Source organism: Microtus pennsylvanicus, chromosome 1 (assembly GCF_037038515.1).
Source record: "Microtus pennsylvanicus isolate mMicPen1 chromosome 1, mMicPen1.hap1, whole genome shotgun sequence".
In the NCBI taxonomy this organism is placed as follows: domain Eukaryota; kingdom Metazoa; phylum Chordata; class Mammalia; order Rodentia; family Cricetidae; genus Microtus; species Microtus pennsylvanicus.
In genome coordinates, this window is record NC_134579.1 from 82,105,579 (window position 1) to 82,130,844 (window position 25,266).

A 25,266-nucleotide genomic window follows, 5' to 3' on the forward strand; every position below is an offset into this window, starting at 1 on the left:
CCCTGACAGCTCTTTGGACTGGAAAGGGAGGGGGAGAGGAGTGGGGGGAAGGGGAGAGGGGTGGGAGGAGGGGGAGAAGAGTGGGAAGAGGGGGAGAAGAGTGGGAGGAGGGGGAGGGAAATGGGAGGCTGGTGGGAGGAGGTGGAAATTTGTTTTTTTTTTCTTTTCTTAATCCTCCTTTTATCAATAAAAAAATTTAAAAAATGTCTTTTGTAAAGTTTTCTTTTCTTTGGCAGCATTGTAGATTTGAATGCAAACCACTTTGAATGATGACATACTGTTGTTAATATATCAGGAAAAGGGAAATAGATAAAACTAGTCCTGTGATGTTTTATCAGCTTCACTAGATTATAGAGCTCAAAACATGTGGTCTTCAGATAACAACATTGGTGCTAATGTGGTCTGAGCTCAAAGCATGTGATGATCTATATGTAAAGCACTATACATGACAGTATATATGTGGCCATAAAATGACAATCTATGGAAGTCTTGGATTAGGATTTATTTATTAAGGGATGGAATAGCACACTCACCTATACAAATAAAGTGGTACAACTGCCTCTTCATCCACCAGAGAAGGATGGGGAAAGCTCTGGATTAGGTAAATGAGCCATGGCATCAGGAAGCCTTCCATGTCCAAGAGAGAGGACCTATGTGGCCCTCCTCCCTCATTCTTAAGGGGTCACATATTCCCCAGAGAAGACCATGTCCATTGGGCTGACCTACTTCATTCCATTGATCATTAGGCCAAATGGCCAGATTCCCACAACATTTCCCCCCAGTTACCTAATTAAGAAGGTTCTAATCCTAACATAAAATTATAGGCAGTAAGAACAATTATCAAGTATTGTACAGAAGTTAAAAAATTTGATAACATAAACAAAAAATGTTAACTACAACCAACAAGAGCAACATCAAACAAAAACACATTCTAGATAACCAGATCATAGGCAATTGGCAAATTACAGAGACTACTTCAATAGCTGTCCTTCCCTGAAGAGTCTAAGTCTTGTACCTAATATGCACTTAGCTAAGAATCAAAAGGATTGTAAATATAACTATCTCAACTTTAACCCCATTAAAGACCTGAGAAGTAATATTGCCTGAGTAAGCAGGAAGGGAAAGTAAGCAACTTCCAAAAAATATAAAAAAAGAAAGAATATGAATATGTTTTATTACCACTGGTTAATAAAGAAGCTGCTTTGTCCTATGGCAAGATAAGATAGAGCCAGGTGGGAAATTCAAGCAGAGATACAGGAGGAAGGAAGGTGGAGTTTAGGGAGATGTCAGTCAACCACCCAAGAAGCAAGATACCAGCAGACAGTAACACCACAGTACACATGACAATACATAGATTAATAGAAATGGGTTAATTTAGATGTAAGAGTTAGTTAAAAATAAGCCTGAACTGTAAGACCAAAGAGTTTATAATTAAGTTTCTGAATGATTATTTTAAAAGCAACTGTGGGTGGAATAAAAAAATCCCCCATTTACATGACTGTCTTTTTGTGACAGTCTATGTGAATGTCTTTAAGTAATGTAAGACTTACTAACCTTATTCTGTCAAAACGGGAAATGGCTAAGCCTTTCTGTAATTTGCCTTTGTCAGGCTAATATGTTACAGCAATGACACAAGTTTGGGAGATGGCTTGTTTGCTATAGTGCTTCCCAATGTGAGGACCTGAGTTTGGCTCCCTAAAACTCATATGAAAAACAGAGTAAAGTGTCCTGTGCCTATAATTCCTGTGATAATGAGATGGGACACAAAGACAAGAGGTTTCCTGGAAGCTCACTGGCCAGCTGGTCTGACCTTCAAGGCAAAGCTCCCTGCCAATCAATGAGAGACCTTGTCTCAAATGAAAGGCTGAAGGCAACTGAGGACAGACACTTCAGGTTATCTTCTGATCACCACACGCATGTGCACACCTGGACCCATGTGGGCCCCCACACAAACAAGCACAAATGCACATACACACATGTAGTAATATGGAGCGGCAGGGCTGCATCCCCAGCATCACAGCTGCCTGCCAGCTTATGCCCCGAAATAACAACACACAAATTGTATTCATTTAAACACTGCTTGGCCCTTTAGCTCTAGCACTTACTGGCTAATTCTGATATCCCGATCAACCCATCTCTAATAAACTGTGAGCACCGGTCTTACCGGGAAAGATTCAGCATGGCATGTCTGACCTGGCGGCTTGCTTCATCGTGTGCATCTTCCCGGGAGCGGGGAGTATGGCGTCTCTCTGAGGCGTCTGCTCCCGAGAGGAGAGCTGTGGAGTAGGAGCTCACTTCCTCTTCCTCCCAGCATTCCATTCTGTTTACTCCACCTACCTATGTTCTAACCAATAAAATGGGCCAAGGCAGTTCCTTTATTAGCCAATGACCTTCCTCCATCATACACACAAAATAAAAATAGAAGAGGAATAATGCTTAATTTGAAGGGAATACTGAGTTTGAATTATTACAAGGGTAGACATAGAAGGCGAAAATTGTTTATTATCATAGCTAGCAGAAGAGAAAAGTAACAGATTCAAAGGATTTGCGTGGGATAGCCATCCTGCCTTTATGCACAAAGGATGTGTGTGTGATACACATTTGGCTTTTAAGCCCTGAATTTCCTTTCCTCGGCTCATGGACTTCATAGATTCCACTGTACTTTATCCTGGAAGTCTCTTGTTTTGCAGTGGCATCTTCCTAGTGAGCATTTTCCCAAGTTCTTCGATAATTTCATACCTGTATGTAATGTACTTAGGTCACAGCTACTCCTTTCAGGCTGTTCTTGACCTCCTGCTCTCTTGTTTGTTTGGGTTTTTTTCTAAAATTTTAAAACACACTAAATCCAAGTGTCCTGAGTAGGTGCCCGCTTGATCCTGGAGAGATGGTACCAGAATGGATGTCTCAGGAGCTTAGCAGCCGAAAGGGTGGTGAGGATTACAGTGGGAGACCCTGTTCATCAAGGTTCAAGAGACCCAGGAGCTAGCTGTTTGAGGAGCACTCTGTCCCCTGGGGAGAGCAGGGCAGGTTTAGGGGCATTGGGGTCCACTGGTGTGGGGGCAGGGAGACAACTGTCAGCGTGTGAACGGAGAAGGGACCTCAGAAGGGAGAGGTAGGGTAGATACCCAGCCAGTGGAAGAGTTTGGGCTGGGAGGTGATGGTCGAGGAGAAAGGGCCTGCCATAAAGCAGCTCAAAAGGGCTCAGACTCATAGGGGAACATGGGGTAGCCCTGAGGAGAGTAAGGGCAATGGGGAGAAAGAAGGGTCAAGATAACCTGAGTTCAATGGAGAGATTGGTTAGCTGTTGTTTAATGAGTCCATTGGCCCTCTCCACCTTTCCCAAGGATCGTGGATGGTAGGGGATATAGAATTTCCAGGAGAATGTTGAGAGTTTCCAACACAGCTCATGACCCTGGAAGTGAAGGCTGGCCCATTGTCGATCTGGATGGTTTGTGGGACATCAAACCAAGGAATGATGTGGTCCCAGAGTACCTGAGCCACCACATCTGCCATTTCCCTGGAGGCCAGAAACGTTTCTATCCATCTTGTGAAGGTGTCCACAAGTGTTAAGAGATAATGGAGTTGTTTATGAATAGGCATGTGGGTAAAATCAGCCTGCCAACCTTTGCCCAGTTGGTGTCCACGAAGCAGATGCAGAGACTGACGTATATGGAGAGCTCCCTGTGCACTGGCCTGGGCACACATCTGGCAGGAGGAGTAAACATGTGAAATATGATCTTGGAGATGGGTGGAGTCAAAGAGGGGCTCCAAGAAGTGGAACAAAGCTTTGGGGCCTATGTCTGAATGACCCACAATGCCTGGTCTTGAGTAAGAACGAGGCAGTTATTAAATAGAACCATCCATCCTTTGTTTTTGTGGCCCTCTTTTTTTTAATTTATTTATTTATTAAAAATTTCTGTCTCTTCCCCGCCACCGCCTCCCATTTCCCTCCCCTTCCCCAATTAAGTCCCCCCCCAGCCCGAAAAGCAATCAGGGTTCCCTGTCCTGTGGGAAGTCCAAGGAACCCCCACCTCCATCCAGGTCTAGTAAGTTGAGCATCCAAACTGCCTAGGCTCCCACAAAGCCAGTGCATGCAGTAGGATCAGAAACCCATTGCCATTGTTCTTGAGTTCTCAATAGTCCTCATTGTCCGCTATGTTCAGAGAGTCCGGTTTTATCCCATGCTTTTCCAGACCCAGGCCAGCTGGTCTTGGTGAGTTCCCAGTAGAACATCCCCATTGTCTCAGTGTGTGGGTGCACCCCTCACGGTCCTGAGTTCCTTGCTTGTGTTCTCTCTCCTTCTGCTCCCGATTTGGTCCTTGAGATTTCAGTCCTGTGCTCCAATGTGGGTCTCTGTCTCTGTCTCCTTTCGTCACTTGCTGAAGGTTAATATTCAGGAGGATGCCTATATGTTTTTCTTTGGGTTCTCCTTATTTAGCTTCTCTAGGATCACTAATTATAGGCTCAATGTCCTTGGTGTGGCCCTCTTTTTTTATGAGCTCATCCTTCTCTTTTGATTGGTAACAGGGCTGATAGGAGGGACTTAAGAACAAAATATGTTCTGTGGAGTCCAAGGAGCTGGAGGCCAGCCTCCGGGCCACTGAGTCAGCCTTGGCATTGCCTAAGGCCACTGGGTCCTTGGAGGACTGGTGTCCCTGACAGTGAATAATGGCTACTTCTGCAGGGAGCTGAAGGGCCTCCAAGAGGTTGGTTATAAGGGGTCCATTAACTATGGGAGTGCCCTTGGTAGTAAGGAAGCCCCTTTCCTTCCAGAGTGTAGAAAGGGTATGGACTATTAAGAAGGCATATTTAGAGTCAGTATAGATATTAGCCCATTGGCCCTTGGCTATTTGGAGTGCCCTAGTCAAGGCAATTAATTTGGCCTTTTGTGAAGAGGTTCCCATTGACAGGCAGGTAGCTTCAACTGTGTTAGTGGAAGTGACCACTGCAACGCTGCCTGGCGGTTTCCTGATTTACATATAAGGAAACTTCCTTCAACAAACAGGGTGAGTGGGGATCTGTAAGTGGCTGGTCTAGAAGACCCAGCAGAGGTGAGGTTAAAGCTGGATTTTTTTCCCCCCAGGCTTATCATTTTTGCAATTTTCCTAATGAACAGCAGGGAGAGGCAGTGAGTCATTTTTGCCCACAAGTCCAATTATACCAAAGGACTGTTCAGAGGTCGGGCTCACAGCCTCCACAAACTACTTTGTGTTGAATTCCTGCAATCAGCAGACCAGACCTGGAGAGGGTGAGACTCTTGAGAGCTTGAGAAAAGATGCAGGAAGGGCTAGTTGGATTATCAGCCTTCCCAGGTTGGCTCTGGGGCTCTGACCATTCTGACAGGAGGAAACAAAGCCGCGTAAGCTGCTCCTGTCAGTGCAGCACAGGGACTGCCTGCTTGAAGTCTCCTCATGTCAGAGGCACACTACCAGCACAGCCTAGGCACAGAAAATTGCCGAATAGACACCTGGTACCACCAAATGTCTTTGGGCTGCTAAGAAAGCACAGCAGGTGAGAGGCAAGGCCACTTGTGATGGGGGAAGGGATGAGGTGCAGGTGCTACATGATACTGAGTGCCCAGACCACCCAGATGTGAACTGAAGAAAGAGGGAAGGAAGAAACGTCACACATGAGTTGCATATTCTAGAGATCTGATCGACTGATTAGAATTTGAATGATTGTGGAGCGTTGGAATATTACAAGTGAGGAGCCAAATCATTGTGAACTATATTTAGCCCTCTTAATTGACATGTATTTCTCAGCTGTGTGTGACCTAACACCCTCATGACTAGTAGACAAATTCTTTTGGAATGTACATAAAAGATACCCACCTTCCACCAACCCAAAGGCTAAGACCTCATCAGCCAGTCCCTGAGACCTATGCTAGTGACCATTGATGTCCCCAGCTGTACTGTAACCCTCTTAGTGTGTGACTTATTGCATGTTCTGGAACTCTCAAAAGCTTCATGCAGTGCTTACTACACTGGAATGTGGTATTTGAATCTGTGTTCCTGGGCCATGGTCACTCATATTTGGTTCCAAAATTGCTGTGGAATAATTCTCTTGTACACTATAAAGATTTGTTATTCAAATTGGTTTAATAAAATGCTGACTGGCCAGTAGATAGACAGAAAGTATGGGCGGGGGCAAACTAAGGATGATAGGAAGGAGCAGGGCAGAGTCAGGATTCATCATCCAGATGAAGAGGGAGCAGAACATGAACATGCCATTCTAACAAAGGTGCCACCACATGGTAGAACATACATAAGGAATATGGATTAATTTAAAATGTAAGAGCTAGCTGGTAATGAGCCTGAGCTATTGGCTGAGCCTTTATAATTAATGCAAACCTCTGACTGATTATTTGCGACTAGGTATTTGGGACAGGAAACATCCAACTACACAGAATAAACTCTTGTTCCTTTTAAGGTGAGAGCCGGTCAGGGGGGAGAGTTGTGTTGACACTGGTATCAATCCCAGTTTCTTATTTTCTCCTCAAGCAGACATACACCCTTGAGTCTGTACCTAAGTCACAACCAAATCAGTTCCTACACCCCAACCCTCTCTGGACTAGTTTTACATCAATTTGACACAAGCTGCAGTCATTTTGATAGAGGGAACCTCAACTGAGAAAATATCCCCAAGGCTGGCCTGTAAGCAAGTCTGTGGAGCATCTTCTTGATTGGTGACTGAAGTGAGAGGACCCATCTCACTATGGGTGATGCTACCCCTGGGCAGATGACCCTGGAGTATATAAGAAAGCAGACTGAGCAAGCCATGAGGAGCAAGTTAATGATCAGTGTTCCTCCATGAATTCTGCTTCAGTTCCTGCCTCCAGGTTCCTGCCCAGACTTCCTTCAGTAATGGATAAGATAAGCTATAAGACAAAACAAACCCTTGCCTCCTCAAATTGCTTTGGGTCATGGGGCTTTAATCATAGAAGTAGAAACCCTAGTTAAGACTGTGGTATGCACGCATGTTCATGTGTGTGTATAGGGGCACTTGTGTGTATACACGCATGTGGGAGCCAGAGGACAACTTCCACTATTGTTTTTCAAGTACCATTACCTGGCTTTTTAAGACAGGGTCTCTCACTAGCTTATAATGTCACTAGACTATTGGGCAGTGAGAATCAGGCATTGGTCGGGTTCTGACCTTCATGTTGGAATTACAAGCATGTGCCACCATGCCTGGCTTTTGACAAGTGTTTTGCAGATCAAATTCAGATCCTCACACTTGCAAAGCAAGCACTGTACCCCTATGCTATCTCCTCAGTTCTGGGACCCACACCTCTTGGTAAATTTATGGAGGGTCCTAAGGATGTCAATAAAAACCCACAGAATCAACTAACCTGGCTTCAAAAGGGCTCACAAAGTCTGAAGTGATAACAAGGGAGCTTACAGGTGACTGAGTTAGGCCCTCTGCATGTATGGGACAATTATTTACCTTGGTCTTCTTGTGTGGCTCCTAACAGTGAGAGCGGAGGTTGTCTCTAAATCTTTCTCTTGCTTTTGGGACCCTATTCTTCATACTGGGTGGTCTTGCCCAGCCTTAACACAAGGGGAGGTACTTAGTGCAACTTGATATGCCATATTTTGTTGCTCTCCACAGGAGGCCTGCTCCTTTCTGAACAGAAATGGAGGGGTGGACAGGAGGAGGCAGAGGGAAGGTGCTGGGGAGAGACTGGGAGGAGAAGAGAGAAGGGAAACCGTGGTCTGGATGTCAAATAAATGAATAAATTTAAAATCAAAAGAGAGAGAAAGAAAAACAAAATGCAGGGCTTCTGCTTTTCCAAGCAGAAGGATTGACTGTAAGACCTGTCTAAATATGTCACCCAGCACAGCAGCAGCAAGGAAGCCAGGAGAATCAGGAGCCCCCCTTCTTCAGCACCTGTTTCCTCCCATCTGAAACTGCAGGTTTACAGAGTACCAGGCTGTGTGCCTGTGGGACTCACTCTGGCATCCCTTTCTCTCTTTTGCTTAAAGCCCTAGCGAGGGCAATTATGGTGGTTAATTTTATCAACTTAACACAATCTAGAATCCCCCGAGTCTCTGTGAAGAACTGTCTAAGTCAGGCTGTCTTAATTATAGTAATTGAAGTAGGAAGCCCCATCCGCTGTGCTTTTTCCCAGATGTGGGTGGAGAGGGAGATGAGCATAAGAAACACACCTTTGCTTTTCCCTCTGCTCTTGACTGTGACCATGACTAGCTACTTCAGGGTCATGCCTTGCCATTGTGCTTAAGCACAGCAGGAAAAATGAAGTTATGACCAAAGTACTTGATATTGGGAGCCTTTGTTTTTATTTCATATTATTATTTTATTTTTCAGGTCTAAAATTCAGTGTCTCTGGGCTTTACCAGATCTCCCGTCTTCTACTGTTTTCTGTTGCGCAGCCGAGTCACACACTGTTTCAGAATCATAAGGACACAGAAAAACAATGGCTGTCTCTGCTCTGTCATTTTCTCTCCCCACAGTATATGTCTTTTATGAGTATGCATGTGTATGTCTGTCAGGGGAGAGTGGGAAGTGTGCGTGCATGGGCGTGGTGTACGTGCATGGGCGTGGGGTGTGTGTGTGTGTGTGTGCACGCGCACACGTCTGGGGAGTAGGGTGTACACGTATGTGTGTGGTGTGGGGTGTGCGTGTGATGTGTAAGTGTATACATGCATGTGTGTGCAAGCTTTGGAGTATACACTTGTCGTCAGTAGCCCCTTAGTATATTTTCTATGTCTGAATGTTTCCATTGGTTCAGAACATTCATGCATGAGGTCTCTTTGTTGGTAAAGACCTAAGTTTGACCCCATAACCCACGTAAGAAAGCTGGGCATAGTGGCATATGGTAAACCCCACCCAATAAGAAGCCCTTTCTCAAAAACTAGCACTCACACACACACACACCCCACTCACAATACACATACCACACCACACACACTTGCACATACATACACACACTAATAACAACAACAACAAAAATGATAATGATAATAATTTTAGGCAATATGGAAGCACCTGAGAAATGACAGCCCAGGTTGACCCCTTGCTTCCACACACATTTGCTCACCCCCAATTGTTGTTTATAGGGCGAGTGGGAGCCTTGAGGGCCCTATGGTGTGTGAGGACCATGAGACAGAGACCTTTGTGGTGGGTCCCCTGGCAGGTGGATATAAACCGTGGCAGGTGACAAATACGCCATGCAGACAGAGCTTAAGTCAGGAGTTTTATTGGGGAAAGAGAAGGGAGTGGGGGAAAGGTAGGGAGAGAGGAATAAGAAAAAGAGAGAGAAGAGAAGAGAAGAGAAGAGAAGAGAAGAGAAGAGAAGAGAAGAGAAGAGAAGAAGCAGAAAAGTCCTGCCTTCTCCTTCAGAAGAACAGCAGGGAAAGAGAGACCAAGAGTGGGTGGACCTTGTCTCTTAAAGAGACCTTTGCACCTGCACACAGACTAAGACCCTGGGCTGACCAGGGTACTGCCTGGGTGCATCCTGTCAGATGACAGGGTAAGCCAGCATAATGCCTGAATCCTAACACCACCAGCCCCACCCTCCCACACCCCAAAATGTAAATTTCTTTTTATTGTGGCATAGTCTTTACTCTGACAAAACAAAACAAAAACAAAAACTATTCTTATTTATTCATCTAGTACTGGCCACCTGAGTTTTTCCAGGTTGGGACGGGTTTTGCACCAAGCTGCTAAGAATCATTTTGTTTCCTCCTTGGACCTCTGTGACTATTTTTGGACCTCAGTGTGAGCTGTAGAGGACACTGTTTGGATTCTATTTCCAGCTCCACTAATTAACAGCTGTATAACCTTGGGCCAGCTATGTGAATATTCTGTGCTTCGAACAGATCTAATAGTAAAACGGCAGTCATTGCACCTACTACAGCCTGGGTCATTAGGTAGATCAGTGCATGAGACATTTAGGAAAATGCCTGACTATACAATGGCTGACTACACAAAACAAATAAGGACAGCTATGATTTAACCCGGGCCTACTTTCATTTCTGTTGCTGTGATAAAAGGCTCTGACAAAAAAACAACTTGGAGAAAGCATTTATTTTAGCTCACAGTTCCAAAATCTCATTCTATCATTGCGGGGAGTCCCAGCAGTGAGAGCTGGAGACAGCTGGTCACATCCACAGTTGAGAGCAAAAAGAAGTGACTCCATGGTTGCTTTTACTCAGCTGCATTTCAGTGCTTGGCCCCCTCCCTGCCTAGGGAATGGTACGGCTAATAATGGGCTGGGTCTTCCCACATCAGTTAACTTAGCTTAGTGTAGACAACCCATCACCAAGACTCAGGGTGTTCTCGATTGAGTTAAGTTCACAGTCAATCAATACAAACCCCCTCTCCCAAGTCAACACAAATGGACTGGAAGTGATGGCATCTTCAAAACGAGACAGCATGTCACCAGATCAGAGAGGACCATTTTTCTAAGAACGGTAGAGCTGCTGCATGCCCTTCCATTCCAGAAATGGTAGTTACATGGAATGGTGTGTCAGAGGTTCGGCCACCTCCCTCTAGCATCTTCCTGTCTCACAGTTCCTTGTTTCACTTCCTGACTCGGAATAGATTCAAGGAGTGAGTAACAGTGCGTGGTAAATAGATGTTATCGTCCCCGTCCGTCGCCAGCACAGTAGAACATCAGTGAAACATGAATGACTCCGAGGACGGGAGGGTGCAGCAGCTGTGCTCCCATGGTAAGAATGGTCCTAGATTCTGGGGACTTAGAGAGGGGTCTCGGTGGGTTTGCCAAGGATGTGACTGATGCTCTGTCCACTCAGATGAGGAACACCTGATAACCAGCGGCACCAGATACTCCATCAAAGGCTTCAGATTCGAACCACCCTATGTCCTCAAAAGAGCTGCAGGTAAAAGGAGAAGGGAAAAGACAGGTTTCTTCAGCCATCTGTGTCCTGGGGAGGGGGAGAATGGAAGCCTGGATCTCTAAGACTGAGAAAAGAGGAAGATGGAGACTGGACCTCTGGGTACTGTGGAGGTAGGGGCTAAGGACTGGACTCCTGGTTTCTCTAAGGTGGAGGCTGAGGATGGCAGTCGAGTTTTAGGGAAAGGAAGACTGTGTGTGCTGTGGAGTTGGAGGCTGAAAACCCTACTTCTCAGTCCAATGGAGGAGAAACTCACAACTGGATCCTGAGGATGTGGAGCCTGAGGGCTGGACTTCTGGGGTCCTGTAGAAGCAGAGGCTAGAACTAGACTCCTCCCTTCTTCTAAGCAAAGATTGTGTCTTCTGCAAGTGGAAGTTGAGTTTTTAGAGTCCCGTGTCTTTGGGTGGCCATCTGGGAGACTGAACTCCTGGGTCCGAGGCAGACAGAGGCTCAGATGCACCCTGAAATGTTCAAGGATGCAAACCTGGGTTCTTAAATGCTGGTGTGGTTGAGTCTGAAGGGACTGAACTATATTCTGAAGAAATTTGTCCTCCTGGGTCTTTGAAAGGTAGCACATGCGACTCTGGACTCTGGGGCCCTGGGGATGAAGACAGATGAAAACCGAGAGTGGTGAGGGTGGGTCTGGGCGTTCTTCAGAGACAGTGGAGAGGAATGAAAGTTCTGGGATTCTAGAGAGATAGACACAGGTTTTTAGAATCTTGAGTCCTGGAAAGAAGGAAAACGAGGACTGGACTATTCGATTATGGAATGGTTGAGTTAGAAAAGAATCTTGTGTCTTAGGGAAGTGAAAGCTGAAACACAGGCACAATGGATCCCGGGGTGGTGGAAGCCATAGTCCTGGGAAGAGGACGCTGGTGTCAGAGCGAGTCAGGGACACTGCTGTGATGGAACTCCCACCTTCTCTCCTGCAGCACACCTGTGCCATGGCCACGTCCCTGTTGTGCTGCAGCTGTTCTGCCTCACACTCTCTGCTGTTCTCCTTCTGGCTGTCCTCATCAAAGGTCAGGCAGGAATGGGGGATGGCGGAGGTAGGGTAATGGTTAGGGACTTCTCAGAGCTCTTCTCCTCTCTAGAGTAGAAGAGGGTCCGGGCTCCACTTAACCTGGCCATTCAGTCCCCTCTGAATATCAGATTTCCTCATCCTCGAGAGGTATTAAACCAGCAGCTAGATAGCCTCCTGGTTAAAAGCACTTGTCAAAGAAACATGAAGACCTGAGAGTTTGGATCCCAGAACACATGTGAAACAGGACATGGTAAGGCATGTTTCTGTAACCCTGGAAGCTGGTAGGCCAGCTAACCTGATTTACATGGTGGTGAACAAGAGACCCCGTATCAAACAAAGTGGAAGGTGAAGACTAACACCCAGGGTTGTCTATCCTCTGGCTCCTCGGGTGTGTGACAGCATGTCCACAGTCACAAATGCGCATGCATACCCACACCCACCTGCAATTTTAAAGAGAGGTATTAAACAAGATACTTTGTTGTTTGTTTGTTTAAATCTCCCTGGGGAATGAGTGCAGGCCATGACTTATAAAGTGTTTAATAATTGCAGACTCCTTTTCTTGTCACAGTCTCCAGTATTGCCAACACCCAGGGACAAGAACAGGCAAAGAAGGAGAAGGTTTACAAGGAGATGAGCCAACTGAAGCCTCAAATAAGTGAGTGACTGGCAGGCAAAAGGCCCTGGGGACTCAAAGGATCTTCAGGGTACATGGCTTGGCTTCAGCCACCACCCATTTCTGAGCCTCCACGTCTTCTCATTTGATTTGATAACTTTATGAAAAGGAGATGATGAGGGGACGGCAGCATTGTTCAGCAGTTAAAACCACTTGCCATCAAACCTAATGACCCAAGTTTGGTTCCTGGGACTCCCAGGGTGGAAGGATAGAACTCACTCCCTGAAGTTGACATCTGCCCTCCATGTCCATGCCATGGCATGGGCATGATTACACACACAAACACATCAGTTAATTTATTCACTGGTTGGTTGAAATTAGGGTCAATGGAAGTGAGTACTCAAAAAGAACAGTGAACATGGCTGAAATTCAGTTAGCCGATCTCCAAAGGTCTGTGCTGAGCTCTAAGTTCATACATACTTCTCCCAGGCTTGAGGGGAGGCCAGGACTTCCAGGTTCTCTCACGGTGAGGTATATTCTCAGAGAGTAGAGAGGAATGGCTTCCTGGGATGCTGTGTCTGAGGAGATCCTGCAGGGCTTGAAGGCTGGGTGGGCACGGAAATGGGCATCCAAGCACATGCCCATCCTGACCAATCTCCCCCAACAGACCACCTGTGCCGCCCCTGCCGCTGGGACTGGACCCTCTTCCAAGGAAACTGTTACTACTTCTCCAAGTTCCAACAGAACTGGCATGACTCTGTCACCGCCTGCAGGGAAGTAGGAGCCCAACTAGTGGTTATCAAAAGTGATGAGGAGCAGGTATGTCTGGTGGGATCCATATGGCTCTGGTGCAGGTGTCTGACTGACCACAGGCATCTGAGGAGATACAAGTTTGCTAGTTTGGATTACGGGTGAGTGCTGCTTACTCCACTTGGGAAAGGAAGAGCAGAAAGAAAAATGTCCCAAGCCCCATGTTTCATACACACAACCCACCACAACCACCACCATCGGACAGTGTCTAAATATGAGTGGGTGCTTTGGGTAACACAAAATGCAAGTGGCTTCTGTTAGTACACTGGGAAGCGCTGAATGTCTTCCTTTACTGAACTTTAAAGGAAAGTCCAGTGTCTACCATTTGCCAACTCCCCTGTTGTAAATGTTGCCATACTGACCGAATTCGTGTTCCCAATGGGTCATCCCTCAATACGGAGCTCAAAAGAGATCATATGCATGATCAGAAATGAAGAACTGGTACAAGCTGGCCTTAGCCCTTGGACCTAGTGGTGAGTTAATCCATCTGAGCATGCTCAGAACTCTTAAGACAGGCAAGCAGGCGATATGTACCATGAAAGACAACTCAGAACAAACAGGATACAGAGGTGGGAGCCCTGAGACCTGTGGGACCCTGGAAAGATGAATACCAGACTGCAAGCAGAACTTCCTGCTTAGAGTTGGGGAAGGAAAACAATAGGGAGACTACACGGTAAGTAGCCTCTACCTGACGGCCTCTCTGCCCTCCAGAGCTTCCTGCAGCAGATGTCTAAAGAGAAAGGCTATGCCTGGATGGGTCTGTCGGACCTGAAGCGTGAAGGCATGTGGCACTGGCTGGATGGTTCACATCTGCTGTTCAGGCAAGTCTGGGAAGGAGGAGCAGCTTATAGCATCGGGTGGTTTGTGACTTACTTCTGTCCGTGTGATAAGGATGGCTTAAGAGGGAAAGGATTTTCCTGGCTCACAGATCCAGGGGACATATTCATGGTGGGTGTGGCATGGCAGTAGGAGTTGGAGGTGGCCGGTCATATGGCAATGGCAGTCAGGAAGCTGAGAGGAAACAAGTGGTCAGGCTGTAAGAGCTTGAGGCCCACGCCAGTGATCTGCTTCCCCCAGTGCCTGACGGTTCTACAACCTTCTCAGACAGTGCCAGCTGGGGGCTGGGTGTTCAAACACTGAGCCTGCCGGAGACATTTCACACTCAAACCACAATGGCACCAGCAAATGCTGGCTAGAGTTCTCCTTTGGATATGTCTCCATACCCTAGCCCTCTTGGCATAAAAGACATTATTCATGAAGGAAGAAACTCTTCATAACCATGTGCTGATAAGATGCCAAGTGCATCTTATCCACCAGCAGATATAGAGGAGGAGGAGGTCTGTCGTCTGCATGAGGCATTTAAATGAATATATTAACGGAAAATCTATGGGATAGTGTGTTCTTGTTGCTATAATTAAATGCCAGATAAAATGAATGTAAGGAATGATTGATTTGGCTCAGAGTTTGAGGATACAGTTCACCATAATGGTGAAGGCATGCTAGCAGGAGCTTCGGGAAACTAGTTCTATAACAGCCATAGTCAGAAACCGTGTGGGGGGTAGAGATTTGAATGCCAGTTAAAAACAAATGCAAAACAAAACCAACCCCAGACTACTTTCTCCACTGTGTGTACACACGTGTGTGGGGCGGGGGCATGGGCACATCTGAGGGGTTGTTGCACCTGCACATGTGTGGGGAGGCATTGAAGTCTCTGGTACCCATGGGAATGAATGACTAAAGCTGTAGACCAGGCTTAGGACTGGCCAGTGTGACGTGTCCATGGGTTCAGGGATGTAGATGCCGTCCCTCAATTTTGACCCTGAGTAGGCTATATAGGGGCTGAAAGTACAGAATCTTGAGGATGGAGATATTTAAGTCTGTGGAACTTGAGTTGGTTGGTTATATTTGAAGAAGAAGCCTTCAGTAAAACAACCCCCTTCAAACATGAAAGATCACAAGGATCATGGGCCAAGGTCAAATGACTTGGGTCCTCATTGACCCAGAACAGGTCACATCTGCTGTAATGCACTTGGGGCAGAAGTAAAAGCATCCCATTCCAATGACAGAAACATGTTGAGGGGCGGGAGATGGATGAGGTGATAAATTGCTTGCTGTGTGTTCTGGTTTCGTTTCTGTTGCTCTGATAAAACACACCGACTAAAAGCAAGTTAGGGGAGAAATGGTTTAGTTCACCTTTTATAATCTGAGGTCCCAGTCTGTCATTGAGGAAAGCTGAGGCAGTTAGCTACATCACATCCACAGTCAAGATGAAAAAGAAATGAAAGCGTACATGCTCACGTGCATGTTGGATTTCTCCACGCTTACACAGTTCAGGGCCCCTGTCTAGGTAATGGTGCTGCTCACAGTGGGCTGGATCTTCACACATCTCTTAACATAATTTAGAAAATCCTCCACAGACACTGCCACAGACCAGTCCAATATAGACAATCCCTAAGACTGTCTTTGTAGGTGACTCTAAGTTGTGTCAAGTTGACAGTGATAACTGACCATCATACGATACAAGCATGAGGACCTGAGTTCTATCCTCCGAAAGCACATAAGAAAGCCAAGTGTTTTGGCATGGGTTTGTCATCTCAGCACTGGAAAGCCAGAAACAGTAGATCCCCGATGCTCATTAAACAGACAGTTTAGCTGAATTAGTGAATTCTAGGCCAGTGAGAGACCATACCTCTAAAATCAAGGTGGAAAGTGATTAAAGATGCCTGAGGTTGACCTACGGCCTCTACATATACAACCATAAATGTGTACATGTTTCTGCACATAAACACACACACACACACGAGAGATGAGGAGGGGGAAACAGTTGATAAAGAGGAGTTGGGACTAATTCTCATACTTTTATGGGTGTTGGCCAAGGAAATTTATGAATAACAGCATTTAATTGAGGTTCATGACTTCAGGGGATTAGAGTTCCTGAGCATCATGTCAGGGAGCATGGCGGCAGGAAAGCAGGCATGGTGCTGGAGACGCAGCCAAAACTCTACATCTCAATCCATAAGCACAAGACAGAGAAAGCTAACTAGGAAAGTTGTGAACTTTTAAAACCGCAAAGCCCACCCCCAACGGCACTCCCTCCTCCAACATGGCCACATCTAATCCTTGCCCGACAGTTCCACCCACTGGAGACCAAGCATTCAAATATGTGAGCCATGGGAGCCATTCTCATTCAAACCTCAATTGGTTTTGCAGTTTCATGAAATATTGGAACAAAGGAGAGCCCAACAATGAAGGAGAAGAAGACTGTGCAGAATTCAGAGATGACGGCTGGAATGATGTTCCATGTGCAGTGGAGAAATACTGGATCTGCAAGAAGTCTGCTATGTCCTGCACCAAAAACTGATGTCTCATCTGTCTGTAGCACCTGTTGCCAAAATGACCCTGCGGGGTGACTGAACTTAACCCACAAAACCCACAATGTATGCCAGTTCCTTCCCCTGTGAACACGAAGGACTTAACTGCAGCTGTTTCCTCTTTTGCCCTCCCCTGTCTCTCCTCTCTCTCTCTCTCTCTCTCTCTCTCTCTCTCTCTCTCTCTCTCTCTCTCTCTCTCTCTCGTGTGTGTGTGTGTGTGTGTTCACATCAAAGGTCACCTTTGTCCTCCATCTTGGTTTTTTTTTTTTTTGAGACAGGCCTTGAGACCACCATGAGGCTATGTTTTGGCAGTAAGAGGAGCCTGATTGTTATGGCAGTGGAGAGGTACAGACATGCTCTCTGTTCTGGTCAAGTTCCAGCAATAATAGAATACTACATGGATTTGTAAACTAAATAAACCTTTCCTCTTCTAAACAATTTTGTTGGAGTAGTTTATCACAGCAACAGGAAACTTAATTAAGACCAAGCATCTCTCACTGACTCTGGAGTTTGTCATGTAGGCCGTGTAAACTGCATAAGGCCACAGCCACCCTCCATCTCCAGGTCTGAAATCACAAGCGTGAACTACCATGCCTAGCTTTTTTCATGAGCTCTGAGGATTGAACTTGACTCCTTATGCTCACATGGCAAACACTTTACCAGCTAAGCAGTATCCCCAGCCTGAGAATTTGGGTCTTCACAGAATTCATGATGTGTAAGCATTTTCTCCCATCTGTGAGTTTCTTTTTATTCTTCTTCCTGATTTCAAGGAGAGTACTGATTAATTTTTTTCAAATATGAATGAAGCTCACCATGGTTTCTGTGAGGGGGGTTGATACATGTGTGTGGACCTGTGTGTGTGTGCCCATGCCTGAGATTCCCAGAGAATGACCACAAGCTACAATCACCAGGTGCATATAAAGGCAAACCCACATGGCTTTCTATTTCCTGCCTTCATCCAATCAGGAACAAGCATACACCTGAACTTACATTCTGCCTACATACCTCCTATCTACACATGGTCAACCACATCCAGTGTAACTGGATCAATGAAACTTATTTAGGGAAGTGAAATCATGTGCTTTGTTATCTTACATAAACAACAGTCTCCAGCATCTCAGGAAGTGTCTGTCCTGGGGCAAGGTTAGAGGCATTTTCGTTTTATGGATCTCTTAGACACAGTAATTAAAACTCAAAACATAACTTTGGCTCTCGCATAAGGTTCTGTCTTGTCCTGATTCCATTTTGTGTCTCTGTAGACACTTCCCAGCCTCTAACTCCAACAGACATATCCATTTTGGCAACACGTTTGGAATTTCCTAATCCTGATCATGGTCCAGATGCACTCACCAGAGTAATTCATATTTATATAAACTAAGATAACTGAAAAAGGGATAGATCAAAATTGTCATACTGTATCTGAAATAACTACTATTTTCTGTCAAAACAAATGTTGCAAAGTTTCCCTGACCCTCACCTACCACTGATGCAGTTGTAGGTTTTGCCCCTAAAAGTGTCCTATCCTTAAGTTTGACTGTAACGATCTGTCCTGTCCTTTTAAGAGACAAGCCACACCTACTCCCTCCCTACCCCCTTTCCAACTGCTGACTGCCTGCAGAGGCAAGCTGATCTTCACCTTCCAGCCCAAGTCCTTTTCTATCTCCCTCTTGAAGAGGCAGCTTCTGTCTCTCCCCATTTTTCCCCTTCCCCCTCTCTGCTTCTCTCTGTTTCTCTCTGCCTCTCTCTCTCTCTCTCTCTCTCTCTCTCTCTCTCTCTCTCTCTTCCCCACCATAACTCACTAAATAAATATCCAACCTCACTCTGCATGGTGTGCCCATCCATCTGTCTCTCCTTGTGGCCCACTGCAGCCACTTGGGGAACTGTGCCATCCCTGCCTGTGACTGGCTGCTCTCCAGACCGATGCCTGCTGCAGCCACTCAGGGATCCACAGCACTTTTACTTAATCCATTACATTGACACCAGGAGATTCTGAGACTTGAATCTGCTCTTGGTCTCCAGCCAAAATGAACGGACTCATACTCTTCTGGGGTTTTTTTGTTTGTTTGTTTAGATATCTTTTGTTTGTTTGGGTTTTTTTGTGTGTTTGGTTGGTTGGTTGTTTTTGTTTGTTTGTTTGTTTTGAGACATGGTCTTTCTACATAGCCCGAGCTAGCCTGGAACTCACTATGTAGACCAAGCTGGCCTCAGATTGACAGAGACTTCCCTGCCTTTGCCTCCTGATTGCTGGGATTAAAGGTGTGGGCCACTGTGCCCTGTATGACTCATATATATACTCTTACTTATTTTAATCGGTGTGTGGTTTGTATCTTTCTCACATGAATTATTTCAAGATGAAAAACCATAGCTTAGATTGAAAGCATCCATCCCTCTTAATCTTTACATATATATATTCCTTTGATCAAACAATTTAACATTTTTAAATACCATAAGATACAATAACAATTAATTTGCCATTCGTTGAGAAAAATTTTCCCTAAAGGGCACCAGGTGTTAGGCAGTGTCTTTTCATTAGGACCTTTACCCAACTTTCCCTCTGTTGCATAGGGAGATTCTTTTCCTTTTAAATACCGTTGGAAGGGGTACCAGGTTTTAATTGGACATTTGGTGTCAGAAACTCAGCCTTGGAGGGCAGAAGGAGTAGGCTCTGATGTGAAAGTGAATTTACAGTCTAGTTTATTTGCCTCAATCTGGATCAATCAAACCAAAACAGGTGCTAATCTTCTCATGACAAATTCTTCCTAAACAGCCTGCACAGAGAGGTCTCCAGCACATACAGAGTTCCCTGACAAACAAGCCTCACAACCTCTCACATATTCATTCATTTGAAGCTTACAACCCATTCCCTCCCTTCTATTGTCTTCCTAATGGCAACCCTGTCAGATTTCCTAGGCAGGCTCCCTGGTGGGCATCCAGCCCTACCCAACCTGTTGTCTGTACTAGAAGCCTTGGGGCTTGATCGGAGCCCTCTTCCAACCCATAGGATGGGGTTGCTTGAGACCTGGAGGTCTCTGTAGTTTACCTTATCCTGCAGGTTCTCTGCCCAGTTTTTCCTTTTCTCTCCAACAGTATCTGTACTGCTGATCAGCAGTTTGGAGAATTCAGAGTGCCCTGTAGAGGAAATCCTCTCTTCCCAGACTCCTGCTCCCCCACCAGCTGAGCAGGCTTCCCAGTTAGGATTACTTACCCTGCACACTTAGAGTTAATGAAGGAAGGATTCTTTAGTAGCATTTGTCCAGTCCTGGCTAATAAGCAAAGGACAGAAGACTCTTACTAAGTTACATACACCTAAGACAAGTGCATTCCACACACCCCATCATCCTTAAATGTCTTTAAGGTCCTGGACCCAGTGTTTACCCTTTGAACATTTTCAACAGATACAGTGTGAGAACCAAAGCCACAAGGCTAGTTATCATCTTTGCTAAGGTTGGAGAAGGTGGATGTCATGTGACTTCATCTTTGGGCATGGAGAAGATGGATGTCATATGATTTTACCACCATCTTGACTAAAGGTGCCCACATGGAGTGGGCCTACCAAGGAGGCAATAACAGGTCTCCAAGATACTTTGGATTAGGATGGATTTTTGTATAATAATTCCTGCCCTGTCCTGAAAACAAGGTTAATATACTAAAGCTGCACCTCCATGTTTTTATATTCAAGAATGTACCTTGTTGCTAGGCAGTGGAGGCACACCTTTAATACCAACACTGGGGAGGCAGAGGCAAGTGAATGGATCTCTGTGAGCTTGAGGCCAACCTGGTCTACAGAGTGAGTTTCAGGACAGGCTCCAAAGCTGCACAGAGAAATCCTGTCTTCAAAACAAAACAAAACAAACAAACAGAAAATTACCTTGCTCTGGCAGCTAAACTTTATAGTTTAAGAATCACCCAGGTGATAATGGTCTTAAAGATGTAAAGGGATCATGGGGAATAGCTGAGGTATGCAAATGTATGGTAGGGTTTTAGTTCCCAAAGAGAGCCCAGTTACAATGGGGGACCTTAGCAGTTTTGGAAATGCCAGCACCCTGTGAGAGTCACCAGAAGCATCAGCCACGGTGAAATGGAGCAGGCTGAGATCTGGAAGGCAGGCTATGTTATGTTTGCTGCTCAGGGTCTGCCAAAAAGGTGATTCAAGCCCCTCAAGAAAACCAAAAGGATTGTGAATGAATCCCAGATAGTGAGCTTTTTGCACTGTTGGAGCTTGGTTTTTGTCTTATGTAGTTTGTGGTTATGCCCTGATTTTTCCCTATTGAAGTTAAAAAGGGGGGTACTTTATTTTATGATATTGCAGAAACACACAGTTGAGAGATTTTAAGCTTTTTTAAGAGGAAATTTTAAAACTATAGAAAATTTTAAAAACTGGATAGGTTTTAGAGAGAAGCTTTTAAAATACTTAAATTTATAAGGCTATGTGACGTTGTAAATTATAAAATATTTGTAGTATTAATATTTAAACAAATATAAGCAAAAGGCTAAAAATGAAAATCACACCTATGAGCACCAAATACTAAACACCAGAAACTGGACTGTACTGAGGGGATCCATACGGAGGGGTAAGTGTGTGCCTGCCCGGCCGGCCAGATGTCCCAGGAATGGAGTATAGGCCCCCTCAAATTCCCTATATGTTTCTGGCCATTCAGTGGGGCATCTCCCCAGCTACTGGCTTTCTCTATTTATCCTATCCCAACTTGCCCCCAAGAATCCCTTTCCATCTGCGGGGTCCTAGGATCCACCAACTCAGCCTGCTTTAGGGCTAAGGAGTCACCAGTGAGTGCTCCTGCAGAAGGGGCTTCTTTGTTTAACAGGAGCCTGCCCCCACCAAACCTGCCCTTTTGTCTGTGAGGTACTTGGCCCAGCAAGTGGCCCTGCTCCTGGACTGAGAAGATCCATTCAGAGGGGTAAGTGTGTGCCCTCCCAGCCAGCCGGACACCCTGGGAACAGAGTACAGGCCCCCACAAATTCCCTAAACGTTTCTGGCCATCCAGTGGGGTGTCTCCCTAGCTAATGGCTATCTATTTACCCCATTCCGTCTTGCCCCCAAGCACTTCTTTCCATCTGCGGGGTCCTTAGATATATCACCACAGCCTGCTTCAGGGTGGAGGGGATCTGAGAGCCAGCTCCAGTGCTGAGGGGACCTAAGAGAGGGCAGACCAAGAAAAAACTCCAAGTACACAGTTAGTCACAGCAAAGATTGGACCAAGACGCCAAGAGTCTCCTGGCCTCATTTGAAGGAAGAGATGGGCAGGCGCCAATGCAAGAATTCCTCCAACAACCTGAAAAGCAACACAGTAACAACATAATCCTGTGAACATGCAACAGGAAGACTTGAACACCCTAATTCAGAAGAAGTAGAACAAATCGACTTTAAATATAACATTATGAAAAAGATAGATACTCTTAAACAGGATGTGAGAAACGCCCTTAAAGAAATGGAAGAGAAGACAAACAAAAAATTAGAAAAAATTAATAAATCCTTCAAAGATACCTAAGAAAACCAAGAAAAAGCAATCAAATAGGTAAAGGAAGCAGTTCAAGACTTGAAGACCAAAATGGAGGTAACAAGGAAAACACAAACCAAAGGATAGCTGGATATGGGAAATCTGGGTAAATGAACAGGAACTACAGAAACAAGTATAACCAACAGAATACAAGGCATGGAAGAAAGAACCTCAGGTGCTGAAGATACTATAGAGGAAATAAACTCATTGATCAAAGAAAACATAAAATCCAACAAATTCTTAACATAAAATCCAACAAATTCTTTAACAAAAAATCTGGGACACCATGACAAGACCAAACCAAAGAGTAATAAAGGTAGAAGAAGAATTCCAGTTCAAAGACCCAGAAAATATACTCAACAAAATTATGGAATAAAACATCCCAAACATAAAGAAGGATATTCCTATGAAGGTACAAGAAGCATAAAGAACACCGAATAGACTGGATAAAAAAAAATACCCTCACCATATAATAATCAAAACACAAAACATACAGAATAAAGAAAGATTATTAAGAGCTGCAAAGGAGAAAGGTCAAGCAACATATAAAGGGAAAACAAACAGAATTACACCTGACTTCTCTATGGAAACCATGATAGCCAGAAGGTCTTGGATAGATGTGCTGCAATCACTAAGAGACCATAGATGCAAGCCCAGCAAAGCTTTCTTTCACCATCGATGGAGAAAACAAGATATTCCAGGACAAAAACAGATTTAAACAACATGTAGCCACAAACCCAGGCTTACAGAAGTACTAGAAGGAAAACCACAACCCAAGGAAGCCAACAACACCCATAATAACACAGACATCTTGACATCCCACCACGAGCACAACTAAAAGAAGAGAAACTCACATACACTACGACCAAAAATAATAACCGGAGTCAACAACCACTGGTCATTAATATCACTTACTGTCAATGGACACAATTCACCTATACAAAAGGCACAAGATAAGAGAATGGATATGAAAACAGGATCCGACATTTTGCTATTTACAAGAAACACACCTCAACTTCAAAGAAAGACACTATCTCAGAGTAAAGAGTTGGGAAAAGGTTTTCCAATCAAACGAATCTAAGAAACAAGTGGGTGTAGCTATACTAATATCTAACAAAATTGATTTCAAACTAAAATCAATCAGAAGACATGGACAAGGACACTTTATACTCATAACAGGAACAATTAGTCAGGATGAACTATTAATCATGAATATCTAGGCCCCTTATATAAAAGCACCCACTTATGTAAAAGAAACATTACTAGAACTCACATCACACATCAAACCCCACACACTAATAGTAGATTTTAACAATCCTCTCTCACCAATGGACTGGTCAACCAGACAGATCTTAACAGAGAAATAAGAGAACTAACAGATGTAATGAATCAAATGGACTTAACAGACATCTATAGAACATTCCACCCAAATAGAAAAGGATATACATTCTTTTTTTTTTACTTTTTTTATTGATAAAAGGAGAATAAAAAAAACCAAATTTCCACCTTCTCCCAGCCTCCCATTTCCCTCCCCCTCCTCCCACTCTGCTCCGCCTCCTCCCACTCTTCTCCCCCTCCTCCCACCCCTCTCTCCTTCCCCCCACTCCTCTCCCCCTCCCTCTCCAGTCCAAAGAGCAGTCAGGGTTCCCTGCCCTGTGGTAAGTCCTAGATCCTCCCCCCTCCGTCCATATCTAGGAAGGTGAACAAGGATATACATTCTTCTAAGCATCTCATGGAACCTTCTCAAAAATTAATCATATACTCAAAACAAAGCAAATATCCACAGATACAAAAAAAATTTAGTAACCACCTGTGTCTTATCAGATCACCATGAAATAAAGTTAGAATTTAACAACAATTTTACCCCCAAAAAGCCTACAAACTCATGGAAAATAAACAGCCAATTACTGAACCACCCCTGGGTCAAGGAAGAAATAAAGAAAGAAATTAAAGTCTTCCTTGAATTTAATGAAAATAAAGAGACAACATACTCAAACCTATGGGACACGATGAAAGCAGTGCTAAGAGGAAAGTTCATAGCACTAAGTGCCCACTTAAAGAAAACGGAGAATGCATACATTGGGGACTTAACAACACACCTGGAAGCTCTAGAAAAAAAAGAAGCAGACGCGCCCAGGAGAAGTAGAAGACTGGACATAATAAAACTGAGGGCTGAAGTCAACAAAATAGAAACACAGAAAACAGTCCAAAGAATCAATGAAACAAAAAGTCGGTTCTTGGAGAAAATCAACAATCAACAAGATCGACAAACCCCTATCCAAACTAATTAAATGACAGAGAGAGAACACAAAAATTAGCAAGATCAGAAATGAAAAGAGAGACATAACAACACACACTGAGGAAATTCAGAGAATCATTAGGGCTTACTACAAAAGCCTGTATTCCTGGACTGAGCTACCAAGGGCCCAATGAGGAGCAGAAGGAGGGAGAACATGAGCAAAGAAGTCGGGACCATGAGGGGTGCACCCACCCACTGAGACAGTGGAGCTGATCTACTGGGAGCTCACCAAGGCCAGCTGGACTGTTACCAAAAAAGCATGGGATAAAACTGGACCCTCTGAACATGGCAAACAATGAGGGCTGATGAGACGCCAAGGACAATGGCATGGGGTTTTGATCCTACTTAATGTGCTGGCTTGGTGGGAGCCTAGCCAGTTTGGATATTCACCTTCCTAGATATGGACGGAGGGGGGAGGACCTAGGACTTACCACAGGGCAGGGAACCCTGACTGCTCTTTGGACTGGAGAGGGAGGGGGAGAGGAGTGGGGGGAAGGGGAGAGGGGTGGGAGGAGGGGGAGAAGAGTGGGAGGAGGGGGAGAAGAGTGGGAGGAGGGGGAGAAGAGTGGGAGGAGGGGGAGGGAAATGGGAGGCTGGGAGGAGGTGGAAATTTGTGTTTTTTTTTATTCTCCTTTTATCAATAATAAAAAAAATGTGATCTGAAAAAAAAAGCCTGTATTCAACAATAATCAACTTTATATGGAAAAAAACCCAGGATATCCAAAACAATCCTATGCAATAAAAGTACTTCTG

The 25,266-nt window shown here is 44.9% G+C and overlaps 1 protein-coding gene across 4 annotated transcripts; it reads left to right on the plus strand.

The window, feature by feature from the left end:
- The first annotated feature begins 10,582 nt into the window (after positions 1–10,582).
- Positions 10,583–17,197, plus strand: LOC142840006 (CD209 antigen-like protein C). 4 transcript variants are annotated; one of them, XR_012908869.1, is made up of 8 exons: positions 10,583–10,694; positions 10,779–10,865; positions 11,813–11,902; positions 12,473–12,559; positions 13,185–13,336; positions 14,039–14,148; positions 16,538–16,764; positions 16,977–17,197. XR_012908869.1 is itself a non-coding variant. In XM_075956483.1 (7 exons), the coding sequence occupies exons 1-7, from the start codon at positions 10,649–10,651 to the stop codon at positions 16,686–16,688; spliced, it is 723 nt and encodes a 240-aa protein (XP_075812598.1). In that variant the 5' UTR covers positions 10,583–10,648; the 3' UTR covers positions 16,689–16,964. The 4 variants fall into 4 exon arrangements, 3 of the variants coding, with proteins under 3 accessions (XP_075812598.1, XP_075812610.1, XP_075812614.1); XM_075956483.1 differs by lacking the exon at positions 16,977–17,197 and having other exon boundaries at positions 16,538–16,964; XM_075956499.1 differs by lacking the exon at positions 16,977–17,197 and having other exon boundaries at positions 10,607–10,694; positions 12,454–12,559; positions 16,538–16,964.
- The last annotated feature ends 8,069 nt before the right edge of the window (positions 17,198–25,266 follow it).

Bases quoted from the DNA above. Each gene is read 5' to 3' on its own strand.
- LOC142840006 (XM_075956483.1), top strand. From the start codon at position 10,649: ATGAATGACTCCGAGGACGGGAGGGTGCAGCAGCTGTGCTCCCATG. The intron at 10,866-11,812 runs GTAAAAGGAGAA...TCTCTCCTGCAG, and splicing joins TGTCCTCAAAAGAGCTGCAG to CACACCTGTGCCATGGCCAC. The intron at 12,560-13,184 runs GTGAGTGACTGG...CTCCCCCAACAG, and splicing joins CCAACTGAAGCCTCAAATAA to ACCACCTGTGCCGCCCCTGC.